Source organism: Candoia aspera, chromosome 1 (assembly GCF_035149785.1).
Source record: "Candoia aspera isolate rCanAsp1 chromosome 1, rCanAsp1.hap2, whole genome shotgun sequence".
In the NCBI taxonomy this organism is placed as follows: domain Eukaryota; kingdom Metazoa; phylum Chordata; class Lepidosauria; order Squamata; family Boidae; genus Candoia; species Candoia aspera.
This window is the reverse complement of record NC_086153.1, coordinates 244,181,016-244,194,817: the sequence shown is the minus strand read 5'-3', so window position 1 is coordinate 244,194,817 and position 13,802 is coordinate 244,181,016. Positions and strand designations below refer to the sequence as shown.

Genomic DNA, 13,802 nt, shown 5'->3' with positions numbered 1-13,802 from the left:
ATATTGCAGGTTGTTAATGAGTCTTCCACCAATTCTGATACCCCGTTCTTCGTCCATTCCTGCTTCTCAAATTATTTGTTCAGCATACACATTGAATAAGTAGGGTGAAGGTATACAACCTTGCTGCACACCTTTTCCAAATGTGAACCACTCAGTATCACCGTTTTCTGTTCTAACAACTGCCTCTTGATCCGTGTACAGGTTCCACATGAGTACAATTAAGTGCTGTGGAATTCCCATTCTTCGTAATATTAACCGTAACTTGTTATGGTCCACACAGTCAAACACCTTTGCATAATCAATGAAACAGAGGTAAACATCTTTCCGGTATTCTTTACATATAGCCAAGATCCATCTGACATCAGCAATGATCTCTCTCCTACCATGTCCTCTTCTAAATGCAGCTTAGACTTCTGGTAGTTCTCATCGATGTAAGGCTGCAAATGTTGAATTATTTTCAGCAAAATTTTGCTAGCATGTGAAATTAATGAAACTGTTCAATAATTTCCACATTCTGTTTGATCTCCTTTCTTTGGAATGGGTATGAATACGAATCTCTTCCAGGCAGTTGGCCAGGTTGTTGTCTTCCAAACTTCTTGACATAGAAGAGTAAGTGTTTCCACTGCTGCATCTGCTTGTTGAAATATCTCAATTGGTAACCCATCAATTGCTGGAGCCTTGTTTTTCACCAATGCCTTCAGTGCAGCTTGAACTTCTTCCTTCAGTAGCCATGGTTCTTGATCATATTCTACCTCCTTAAATAGCTGAACATCGACTAACTCTTTTTTATACAGTGATTCTGTATATTCCTTCCATCTTCTCTTAATATTACCCATGACATTTATTGTATTGCCCATAGAATCTTTAAGGATAGCAACTCGGGGCTTGAATTTTCAGCTCTTTCTGCTTGAGAAATGCTGATTCTGTTCTTCCTCTTTGATTTTCTAACTCTAGGTCTTTGCATATTTCATCATAATATTTTCCTTATATTTTCAAGCTGCCCTTCGAAATTTTCTATTTAGCTCTCTTACTTCATTCTTCTTTCCATTAACTTTAGCTACTCAGCATTTAAAAGCAAGTTCCAGAGTCTCATCTGACATCCATTTGGATCCTTTCTTTCCTGCTGTTTTAATGATCTTTCACTTTCTTTGCATATTATGTTCTTAATATGTTCCCACAACTCTTCTGGTCTTTGGTCATCAGTGTTTAGTGCATCAAATCTATTTTTGAGGTGATCTCTAAATTCAGGTGGGATCTTTTCTAGATCATACTTTGGCACTCTTGGGCTTGCTTTAATTTTCTTCAGCTTCAGCTTGAACTTGCACATAAGCAATTGATGATCTGTCCCACAGTCAGATCCTGGCTTTGTCTTAACTGATAGTATTGAGCTTCTCTATCGTCTCCTTCCACAAACGTAATCAATTTGATCTCTGTGTAATCCATCTGGCGAGGTCCATGTATATAGTCATCAACTTTGTTGTTGGAAAAAAGTGTTACAAATACTGGTGGCATAGCTTCCAGCATCATAGCAACACGCAAGCCACCACAGTACGACAAACTGACAGATGGGTGGTGGCTTAACAGCATAGGTGCCCCAAAATAATCCTTGGTGCCATGTTCTGGACATGGCGAGTAGGAAGGACCAGTACTATTATAAAAGCAACTCTTAAGATATCCTATGAAGTTGTCCAAAATAACCCATGGCTGATGGCATCAAATGCTCTAAGAAGTAACAACCACACTGCCCTCCCCATCCAGTTTCATCTCATTGAAGCATTAAACAAGCATTAGAAGATTATACAGTTGTCAGTTGGAAGCTCTGCTTAAGTACTAGTGAGAAGAAAGAAAATAGGCATCGGTTAAAAATCTGACAATCCAGGTGAAAGTATAAATCCATTTACAGTTAAGTGCTGTAGTAAATAAGCTTAGCAGTGTTCCTGGCTTCAGTAGAAAGGAACTCACAATGAACTTTTGACTGAGTATGCTAATCCATGTTTGCTTGAAGCAGGGGGAGGGAAAAGCTTTGATTCTTGCTGCTTGCTTAGGATTGACTGAGAAATATTTTCCACTAGTTAAATGGACATTTTCTACATATGTGATCTCAACTAGAAGACAAAAACAATACCTTCCTTACAAAGGGACTCCTGGTATTTCTACATATAGGCAAGGATTTGTTTGAGATTCAACAGAATTTGCCTGCTGCTGCAGTCCATAAAAGTAGCATGATCTGAAGAATACCTATTAATGGGGACCTAAACAATACATTCATAGGTGAAGCGGTCCAAGCTGCTCTTAAAGAATGTTCCTGTGAACAGTGGAATGTGGATACAGCCGTCAATATTCATGAATACAAAAGAGAGTATACAGGCATGCACAGAATTTACACATACTGACCTGTTCTAACAGCAGTCCTATAAATCCTAATACATTCATTAAGGAAACTATCAGTAAAACAACATTTCAAAATTCATTTTAAGAAACTTTTCCTAGCTCTGAGCTTCTGGGAAGGCAAAATACTAAATGAGGTGGTGGGGGTGGGGGTTGTCTAAAAATAGAGTTTTCAAACCTTGGAAACAGTCTGCTTTTTTCCAGCAGGACATTAAGTCTGCTACTATTAAAAACAAACAAAAACTACTTACCTGTAATTCAACTTCTGCAACCTTCTTGATTGGAGCCCCACCGTGCATGATGTCCATGATTAGGCATGTCTCTGACTGAATTTCCGTTCTTGAGACCAGCATAGTAGTTTCTAAAAGGTCCTGTAGAAGTGGGCAGCGTCCTTGGCACTGTGAATTCTGCCACCTGTTTTTTAAATTCATGTCCCTCCTGGTTGGTCAAGGCCTCCCAGGAGGTGGTATATAGTTGGGTCCAAGTGACGGTGAACGCTTCTTTGCAGGAGGGGATGGTTTGTCCTGCCTTGAAGGAGTAGTGGTCCTTCCTTTCCTCAAGAGACCATCCTTGGATGTAACAGTCCTGGATAACTTTCATCCAGTCTGCAACCTTCCCTTTTTTGTTGTGAAAGTGGCAGGTGCACAGTTTCAAAGGCCCCTGGAGAAAGTGGATTATCTCGACCTTTTTCAGTCTAGATTCATGCCAGGCTATGGTACCAAGATGGCATAGATTGCACTTATGGATGACCTCTGGAGGATTCAGGATGGCAGTGGTTCTTGCCCTCCTAGATCTGTCAGCTTTTAATACCATCAATCATGATACCCTTCTGGACCAGCTTAGGGGCTTAGGAATGGAGGGTAGTATTTTGCAGTGGTTCTCTTTTCTCCAGGCCTGAGTGCAGTCAGCGTCATGAGGAGGAGAAATATAGCCTCAGGGCTTGGCTCTTTCCCCACTTCTATTTAACATCTATTTGAAACTGCTGGGGAAGGTCATTTGCCAGCACAGGGTGCAATATCAGTATGCTGATGATACTTATACATTTGCATCCCTGGCCAGACAAGTGATGTTGCTGGGGTGATTACCCAGTGCCTGGAGGTTGTGAGGGCCCAGATCCAGAATGCACTGCTAAGCAGAGTTTGGGGCACACCAATTTTTGCCCAGGATACCCCACTGTTGCAAGAGCCACCTTGGCTCCCAATGTGCTTCTGAGTGCAATTCAGGGTGCTGGTTGTCACCTTTAAAGCCCTATATGGCAAAGGGCCAGGTTACTTGCAGGACTGCCTATCTCCAAGGGTCTCTGCCCAGCCCACCAGATCCAACAAGACAGCTGCATTCCAAGTCCCCTCTATTAAACATCAACTTGTGGGACCAAAGCATCATGCCTTCTCTGTCCTGGTGCCTGCACTATGGAACAACCTCCTCCCTCAGATCCAGAGGGCCCCAACTATCTTGGCTTCCAGAAGGCTGTGAAGACCTGCCTTTTCCCCCAGATGCTGGGTTGGAATGTTAGAGTCCCAAAGCAATGTGGCTTGTGTGGAATCTGTCATACGGTGCCTTGGCAATGGCATTACTTAATTTTGCATTTTGCATGATTTATTCAAGTAGTCCTCACTTACCGACCGCAATGGGGACCGGCAACTCCATCACTGTGATGAAGTCATTAAGTGAAATGTCATGTGACTGCAGCACATTTACATCAATTCTGTGGTCTTTAAGTGAATCACTGCAGGTTAAGTGTGACATCACATGACTGCGACTTGCAACTTCCTGCTGGCTTTCCCATTGACTTTGATTTTTGGAAGCCAGCTGTGAAGGTCACAACCAGCAATCATGTGATGCGGGACATTGCGATCATTGTAAACACATGCCAGTTGCAAAACACCCAAATTGTGATCACGTAACTGCAGGGATGCTGCGATGGCCACAAGTTCAAGGACCAGTCATAACCTACTTTTTCAGCATCCTCATAAATTCAAATAGTTGCTGAATGAGGCAGTCAGTAAGTGAGGATTACCTGTAGAGGTTTAATTATATTGGTTTTTTTCCCCTGAATGTTGATAGCTGCCAGAGTTCATACATAAGATGGTTGGCCATAAAAGTCTGAGGGGGAAATAACACTTCAAATATTTAAAAGAACGTTGTACCAAAAGCCCAGAACCAGCTCTCCATCTTTTTGAAGTGCAGTGCATGGAACAATGAATTCAGATTCCAGGAGGGCAGATTTTGAGAAACAAGCTGCATAAATGAATCTTTAAAGAAATGCACATCATCTTCCTCTTCCCAGTTACATCTTTGAAGAAATACACATCCTCTACCTGGTTATATCTACCCATCCCATCAGGTCCAGCAGGAGAGGAATGTTATGGGTCCCATCTACTAAGGAATGTCATCTGACGGGACCCAGGAAGAAAGCCTTTTCTGCCTTGATGCCCACCCTTCGGGCTATCATTCCCTTGGAACTTAGACTGGTCCCAACCCTTCTGGCCTTTGGAAGTGCCTGAAGACATGGCTGTCCCATCGCACTTAGGAGTCTGGTAGTGGTGGGATGGAGCCTGCTAAATGGCTATACTGTTAGTAAGTTGGATTGCACTCTCACTGTTCTTCATGGTTTTAATAGTTTTTATTGTTAATAATGTGTTTTAATGGTTTTTATTGTATGATTTTGGTTATTTTGTATGTTTTAACTTTGTAGGCTGCCCAGAGTCACGCATGTAAGATGGGCGGCTATATAAATGGAACCAACAAATAAATAAAATACATCTTCAGAGCAAGGAGTGTGATCAGACAAGAAAATGAATTCTCCCTCTTACAAAATCAGTTCCTGAGGATTTAGATATCCATGATGAATACAGGAGAATCTAAGCAAGTAGGGGAAATCCTGCTGCATAGGACTACTGCCTTACAGATCAATCATAGCTAAAAGTTAATTATTAAACCTACTCTTCATTGGTTTATTTGGTTATAGCTCTCCTTTAAAGTAATTTAAATTAATGACCATCATCAAATGCTGTTATTAATTCATCAAATTAATGGCATATTTTAAGAGACATCCTAAAGAATGAACAATAGGTGATTTAACAATGAGCAATTTAATTTATGGCTGTTAAGGGAAAAGTGATAGTGTGTCTTTTAATTGCTATGAAATGTCCACTGAATTTAACTGGGTTTATTTCCCTGAAAAGTATCAAAGGATCAGATTGTAAAACAAGTTTTAAATAATATAAAACACATTTTATCTCAGCCTCCAGCTATCTTCTATGCTTTTATTATAAATTAATCTTAGAAGTACACACATAACATTTCCAACTGTATTCTGCAGACGTTAAACGAAAAGAAAGACATGTTCACTGCACAAATGTCTGTAGCACAAGAAAAAAAGAGTTATGCAATGGATTTTATTTAGCCATCAGTCCACCAATGCAAAAGGTTTACAGAAAATTGAAAGTGCATTCATAAAAGCTAGTCCTTACCAAAAAGAAGAGAAAGAAAAATATATATTATCCATTCAAAATATCTTACAATTGAATGATGTAATAAGTTATTTTTTTCCACCTACTTATTAAAAGGAAAACTCAGAATATGACCATTTGGCCTCTGCTACTCTTTCCCATGCCGTCGGTTAGTAGAGATCACTGAGTCCTGCAGTCTTTCTTGCTTTCTGCATGAGTGCCCTCAGTTGGAATTGCTTGCGGGACAAGAGACGGACGTGCTGAAAAGAAATAAAACAGATCCAGGATAAATCATACGAGCGTGATAAAGCAAAAGTGATATAGACTTATTTGAGATCATCAATTACTCCATTATTGAAAGAAATATTGAAAACTACAGCTCCAGATTTTTATTTAAAACAAGTCAAAATAAAATGTACAGTAAGAAAAAGCACTGATTTTTAGTACTTTCCCCAGTGGACTTTAAGTTTACTTCCCAATATTTCCAGGAGGCTTAGCTTTGCACAATAAGTTGAGTTTTTTACTAAAAGGCATTTTAAATTATCAACTACATATGGATAGAGCCATAAAATCAACAGGCAGCTACTCTAATTAGCAGAAATGGGAGAATTTTCTAAGGCACTAACTCTATAGGGTCACAGCCAGGAAAAGGTGGATTATTTCAATTTAATATACAGTGTTTCAAATACCAGTTTGGAATGCATTAGTTTAATGAAGCAGGGATTATAATTGGCTATGTCACCAGAGAAGTCTGGAAGCTGTAGTCCCAATTCACTAATCGGGAGATGCATATAAAGGTGCCTAAATCCATTATTTCCCTGTCTTTAATTGACTGTTACTGATTTCAATCTATAGTTCTGCTCATCAGAGGTAATATACAAAGAAATGAAGGATACTTTTTTAATGAAGCATGGTGTTGCTGTGAAGGATGTATAAGTAAACTGCAAAGAACCCTACTGATTTTGCTTTGGTGATTCCAGGTTTCTTCTCTCAATAGATCTCACTGCTGAGAGAGCTTTTATTTTAGTCTACAAAAGTCAGTACAAGACATCAACAGCCAAGCCAAGCCAGACTCATGAGATCTCATACACCTCTCTGAAATTTCAGTGTATACCTGGATATTAAGTATTCCAGTCAAAAGTAGCAGGATTACAATCTGAACAGACAGGAGCACAGAATTAATTACTGGCAGGGTATGCTGGCAAAAATTAGTAGCAAAGTAAATCAGTTGAAAAAACAAAGAAAAAGATGGGAGAGAAGCACTAAACAAACAGAACATAAGATGAAATGCAGAGCAAGTTGCATCACTGCATAAGCTTGTATATTTCTAGTTACCATGTGGGCAGTGCATCCTAAATTACTATCTGCATATGATGTTAGATCAGGAAAAGAAAATTATGCACCCTCTCTTGTGTATCACATTTACTAAATAGCATTAAAGTTCAGAATTGAGGTGGACAAGCTAAACCACTTGCTCCAGCAGTATATTCATGTATATTTGGATATTTCATTAAAACTACCTTGAGAAAGATATCAAGATCTATAACTCCACGTCTCAGTGCTTCACCCAGATAAAAGATGGTATCTTCAATGGCATTTTCCTCAGCATACAAGTTCAATATCTGTTTGTAAAGCGGTGCTGTAGGAACAATAACTTCATCTATGTCATTATTTTCTGACTGACTTTCCATTTTTTCCAAGGCAGAACTTAGCTCTTCATCTTTCTTTTTCAGGAGGTCAATGTTTTTGTCAACTTCAGCCTAGATAGACAGACAAATAGAAATACAACTTGTTTTAAAATGTCTTCTAAACACTCTAAATTTCACCTTTCGCTGCTGAAGATTACACTTTTTTTTGTTGTTCCTTTGAGTCAGTCTTCACTCTTGGTGACTGCCTGGACAAGCCCCTGCAGTTTTCTTGGCAACATTTTGGGAACTGGTTTGCCACTGTTTTCTTCCCAAGGCTAAGATGGAGTAACTAGTCCAAAGTCACCCAGTGGTCTTTATACCTAAGGCATGACTAGAGCTCAGGGTCTCCCAGTTTTTAGCCTGAGGCCTTTAACCACTGGCTGTCGCATACAATTACTAATACAAATAGCCCAAGGAATGTAAGAGCAGACGTACCAGATTTGAATGAAATCCTGCATTTCCTACAACAGCCATTTTCCTCTGTGATTCAGTAGTGACTGATAGCCACACGTACACTGCCTCTATTCTTAAAAATGGCTTATCACTATCATGATTTTTTGCTACTGGTAATCTTAACTATACACCACTTCATCTACTTTGAATCTTTTATCATTAATTTACCCTAGATTACTCTAGGATCAAGTACAATATATAAATGAGAGAAGCAAATGCCGATTATCTCTTTCTTAATGCCACCATAATTTTATAGTCTTTGTCGTAAACTCTTTTATTCATCTTTTCCTTTAATTCACTGGATACTACTCTAGATCTCAAATAAAGTTTGACTGCATTTTTTTCTACTTTTTTCCAACTTCACAATAACCACTCTAAAGTGCAACAGTCTGGCTCATCACAGATTTGTATAAAAGCATGTTATTAGGAAAATAATTTTTAATCCCTTTCTTAATGATTCCTAATGTAAAATTCAACTTCCACAACTGCCTCAAATTATTTCATTATTTTATCAAGCTATTTGTCATGACTTCAGATCCCTTTTGTGGTCAGTCCACTGTTTAGGGGTAGCATTTCTTCCCCGCTGCTCACCACAAAATTTCCTAGGCCTGCCCACTTTGATGGTCTTACTGTTTCATTCTAGACATGTGAACTCCCCAAATAATTAAAAACTGCTGCTTCAGATTCAGGGTAAATCACATGCATGTTACAAAGCAAAAATGATTTTAGTTTACCTTCTTAAATCAACATTTGCTCATGTGCTTCCTTGCAAGATTCACCAGATTTTAAAATACATTTTTAAGTATATAAAAGTACCCTGTTAATAAGACTATGTAATATCCATTCAGTCTTTAACTCCTACAGTAGGTGAACAGATGTTTAAAGGAAGCTTAGCAATTGTCTACTAAGGTAAGAGATTTCTCCTATGATAAGGCTGCTCTATTCTGTCCTCTTAGCAATATCCTTTTTGAGATTTATTTATTAATCGGATTTCTAGGCCATGCAACTCTAACAACTCTGGGTGGCTTAACATATACAAACAGTGTAATCAAAATTAAAACCCAAAAGATAATGTCATCCAGAGGGAACAACAACCAACTCTCTCCCCCAACAGAAAGATAAAAAAGTGGACAAGAAGCCCCCCACCCCCAGACACCCTAACCCAAGGTCTGGGGGAAGAGCCATGCTTTTAAAGCTGTTTAAAAATTGAGCGGGGGGAGAGGTCATGTGAATGTCCAGGGAGATACCGTTCCAGAGGACTGGTGCTGTAGTACAGAAGGCCTGCCTCCTGGGTCCTGCTAGGTGACATTGCTTAATTGATGGGACCAGGAGTGAATTAGCTCTGTCAGATTTTACTGGATAGGCAGAAACCATAGGAAAGAGATGGTTCATCAGATAACCAGGCCCTATGCCATGAAGAACTTTAAAGATAACAACCAGCACCTTGAATTGCATCCAGAAGCCAACTGCTAACCAGTTCAGTTCACAGAGCATGGGTGTTACATGGGCATGGTTGGGGTTGGTGCTTGGGTTTGGTTGGCTCCTTAGTCCTGCTGAGGTCGATCTTGTCCCCCTCTGGGTGGTATTAGATCTCCCATTACTTGGATCTCATTACATTTTATATTTATTTATTGATATAGATATTTGTAGATTAATGATATTATGATTTTATTAATTTTAAACTGTTTTATTGTGAACCGCCCAGAGTCCCCCATATGAGGGAGATGGGCGGTGATAAAAACATGATAAATAAATAAATAAATGGTTCAACCAGTCCATCACTGCTCATGAGATAAAGGAAAGATCTGCAACAGTATTCCAGATGCAACCACAATATATAGATTTACATGATGAAATATGAAAATATGAAAGAAAAAGCATTTAAGCATAAGAGAAAGAACCTCTTTCACAGTGAATCTTTACTTCCCATACCAAGTGTTTTATTTCTAACCAGATGTCTTAGTTAATGTTACATCAACCTGTCCCACCCGATCATGCAGAGAGGGCATGTTATGGACCCTGTTGGTAAGAGAATTCTGTCTGGTGGGGTCCAGGAGGCGGGTGTTCTCTGCAATAGCTCCAGCCCTCTGGAACATCTTATCCTCGGAGGTGAGGCTAGCTCCATCACTCCTGGCCTTCCGGAGGAATCTGAAGACCTGGCTCGGGGCGGGGAGGGTAGTAGTCACGTTTGGGGATGGCTAGTGCCCTAGAGTGCTCGTTGCACACAAGGACTGAGTTAGATCATCTGCCATTTGGATTTTATTTTTATCTGTAATTTATTGTTTATCTGTAACTGTATTTTTAGATATTGTATTTTTATATATTGTAATTGTATTAGTATAGTATAGTATAGTATAGTATAGTAATAGTAATAGTAATAGTAATAGTAAAGTAAAGTAAAGTAAAGTAAATAATGGTCCTTCCCTTTCACTAAGCCTGTCAATAACCACAGATGTAGTTACTACATTTCTATCTCTAACATTTAAAGTCTGGAATAAAAAGAAATGTACAGACTCCACATCCACAAGATGTGATCTACTTATTTCTTGCAATTTGTCTTCCCCACCATTATGAAGATAATTGTGCAGCAGATCAAGTGGAAGCAACTGGAAGGGGAAAAAAGGGTACAATCACTTTGCACAACCAAAGTTACTCAGGAAAGAGCTTTTCCTCCTGCTTACCACTTCTTGGTCTAGGCGAGTCACCATCTCCTCAAGCTTTTGATGACCCTTTTTCAGATCCTCTTCTGTGCGCTTCAAGGCATTGAGCTCTGCTTGAGCACGATCCATTTCTTCTTTCATTCGCCATCTCAATTTATCACTGACTGCTGATATAAGAGAAGCTCGAATAGTATCTTCACTAATTGTGCCATCTCTGCTGGGACCTGCAGAGTAAAATTCACAGTCACAGAAATCTTGCTGTCAATGTCTTCAAACAGATTCTTTGACATGACCTCCAAATATTTTAAAGAGAAAAACAAAGGAGTATCACCTCAGGCTAACTTGCAAAAGTCACACTTTAGAAGGTATATCTGTGAACTTTCAATATATTTTAGAATAACTTTGTCCCTTCCCAATTTGATATGGGTTTACTTATCTCACCAGTTTACAACTGAGTTATAAAAACCTCTATCAACTCTCTAGGAGTTTTCATTTAGAGCAAAAAGCATCACTAGGCTTCCATGTATTCATTAATTTAAAAATATGGTGATAAAATAGCAGGCCTTCCTTAAAAATTCAAACTTCATAAGCATCTACTACACTTGAATTACTCAGATGTAGGTGGATACACCATAAATTCAAAATTTTATTATGAAAACACAAGATGTGCCTATCTCAGACTATTACTGATAGTCATTGCTTGATGTTACTTATTTAAAGAAAGACTTGTAAGAGAGCTATATACTGCAAACAAAGAAACACTATTTTATTTTTTTTACAAATTTTCTTGTTTCCATATTGGTCATAAAAAAGCTACAGGGCAAATATTATGATCATTTGACATGTAATGCCAGGTATTTGTCATGCACAAATGATTTTCCTTATTTTAATTCTTCTTCCCAAACATTCAGTCTAGAAATTCACACAGCACATTTCAATCTAAAGTTTTTCCATCATCTCCTGTCAGACAACATTGACTAAGGAGTTTCCTTAGATTTCAAATTTTGTAACAAATTCCCCATTCTTAATTACTATCATTTACAAAATATTTTTTCAGTTAAATTTAAAAAAACAGTTCTAAGTTACATGTATACAACAGTATCAAAACTAGCAAGAATTAAGAACAGCACTCTATGATAAAAATTGTATTTTACCTTAACACACCAACTCAAAGTGCCCCAGGTTTCATATGTAGTCTGAATTTGCCGCCATCCATAAATGTTCTTAATATTAACATTCTTCTTCTTAATCACAGCTTTTCAAAATTATAAGCCCTTTTTGTGTCTTTTAAGGTGTTTCCATTGCTGAAGCAGCATCCAGATTATGAAAGGCATTCTAATATGTCCATTGCTGTAATATCCAGACCTGCTGATCCCCAATTCCTATATTTTTAAAGTGTCCACTCATCAAAAATTAGTGAATTACTGAAAATGTCTATTCATCCTGTAATTTCCATTCTTTCTTGCCAACTTCATTTATTCTGGTTTGATCTTCAGATGAAATTGACTTTCATGGTCACAGTTTCTGATCCAAATTTCTTACTCCAGATTTTGAACTTCATATGATGCTGAAGAATATGCTACGATTCTTTTTAACTTTTTCTTTCTTCTGGCTTTCATGTTTCTAAATTAGGTTTTAATGATGTACAACGACAAGGAATGTAAGGTCTTCAGGTTCAGAATCTAATGAAGGATGGCTGAATGGTACAGTTTCTAAATTCTTTTCAATGCATTTAAAGTTCATTTATGAATTTCAGCGTATGCCAAAATATTCTTATTCTTTCTCATACTTCCATTTTGAGTCTTAGGATCAAGTTTAGTCAAAGTTCTGAATGAATGTCTACCATGTAGATCATTTCTCCCTAAAATCTCTCTGCTCTTCTCTTGAAAATATGCACGTCTGCCATATACAAAGAACTCTGAAAATTGATACCAAACTAAGAAATCCTTCTGCATAACAAATGTTACATCAATTAAACTAAAAATTTTAAGAAGAATTCTAGACATTTTCCACTAATAAATAAAATTTCCTCCCCAATGCCAATATTATGTAGTGTATTAAAAATACAATTTAAACAACATATTGGGTAGAATGTTCCATTTGCCAGGAAACATGCTGAAAACCTCATAAAGCCAGTATCATCATGAAAAGCCACCACTTTTACATTACTTGATATTTAACAATTTTCCTATAATACTTTAAAGGACATGCATATTTTTGAAGAATGAAATGAAGTGGAGAAACTGAGGTTGATACATGCTGCTAGATGCATTCTATTTGTACAGGCAAATAAAAAGGTCCAAACTGGTTTTAACAAATTTCTTAAAGCTCCCAAATGAAAGACTAACAAAAAGCAAACACAGAAAACAAGTATAGGAAAAGAACAATATAGGTCAACTATTTATGTTTTTCAACAAGCCACTTTCATACACAAGAAAGTTTTATTGGAGTTACAATGTTAATGTGCTTAGGCACCAAAAATACAATTCAGCTAGAATAGAGATAGAAATGAAGCTGTGGTATAGAATTGCTCTCTTGTTTTTAAAAGGGTGTCATGACATATCATAAACTCAACCACTGTCCCAAATACTTTATGCTCAAAATGACAGAGTGAATGCAAAATTATATGTAGTAATCTTATTTCAAATTCACCTGTCTTTTGCCAGAGAATCAGGAGTCTGCTGGCATTTTTGCTGACTAACAAAAGCAAATTTTGTTGAAAGGCATAGGTTTTTGTGAGCTGCAGCTCACTTCATCAGATGCACAGAACGGCTTAAGTAGGATTTAAATTGGGGTGAGGTATGGGAAAAAGGAGGGGAAGATAGTTTGGTAAGGCAGATGCAGGTTACATGGGAGGCAGATTATACTTACAGTATTAGTTAACAGCTGTAATGTGTTTAAAAACCCACTGTATTTCTTAAGACCTTCTGAGATTGCCTGAAACATTTTGATGTATGTGAGTTCAACAATTTCTTGCTCGATGGTGCTGTTAAAGTCACACTCTTCCACAACAGTCACTCTGAGGTCTGCTATGGAGTGTCCTGGGAGGTTGAAATGCTTTGATCTTATTTTGCCCTTGCTCTGAGTCCTGATGGCAAACTTGTGTTCATTAATTCATTTGCACAACATTTGTCCTATTTGTTCTAGGTAGAATCAGAAGG

General features: G+C 38.0%; 1 protein-coding gene across 1 annotated transcript in view; it reads right to left on the bottom strand.

The window, feature by feature from the left end:
* Positions 1 to 5,634: 5,634 nt before the first annotated feature.
* The window catches only part of TSG101 (tumor susceptibility 101), a 43,653-nt gene continuing 35,485 nt past the window's right edge, over positions 5,635 to 13,802 (bottom strand). The window contains exons 8-10 of the mRNA XM_063289377.1: positions 10,663 to 10,865; positions 7,361 to 7,600; positions 5,635 to 6,100 (exon numbers count right to left, since the gene is read on the bottom strand). Of these exons, the coding sequence (XP_063145447.1) occupies positions 6,011 to 6,100; positions 7,361 to 7,600; positions 10,663 to 10,865 (533 nt within the window). The 3' untranslated portion in view covers positions 5,635 to 6,010. The remainder of the gene's footprint in view (positions 6,101 to 7,360; positions 7,601 to 10,662; positions 10,866 to 13,802) is intronic.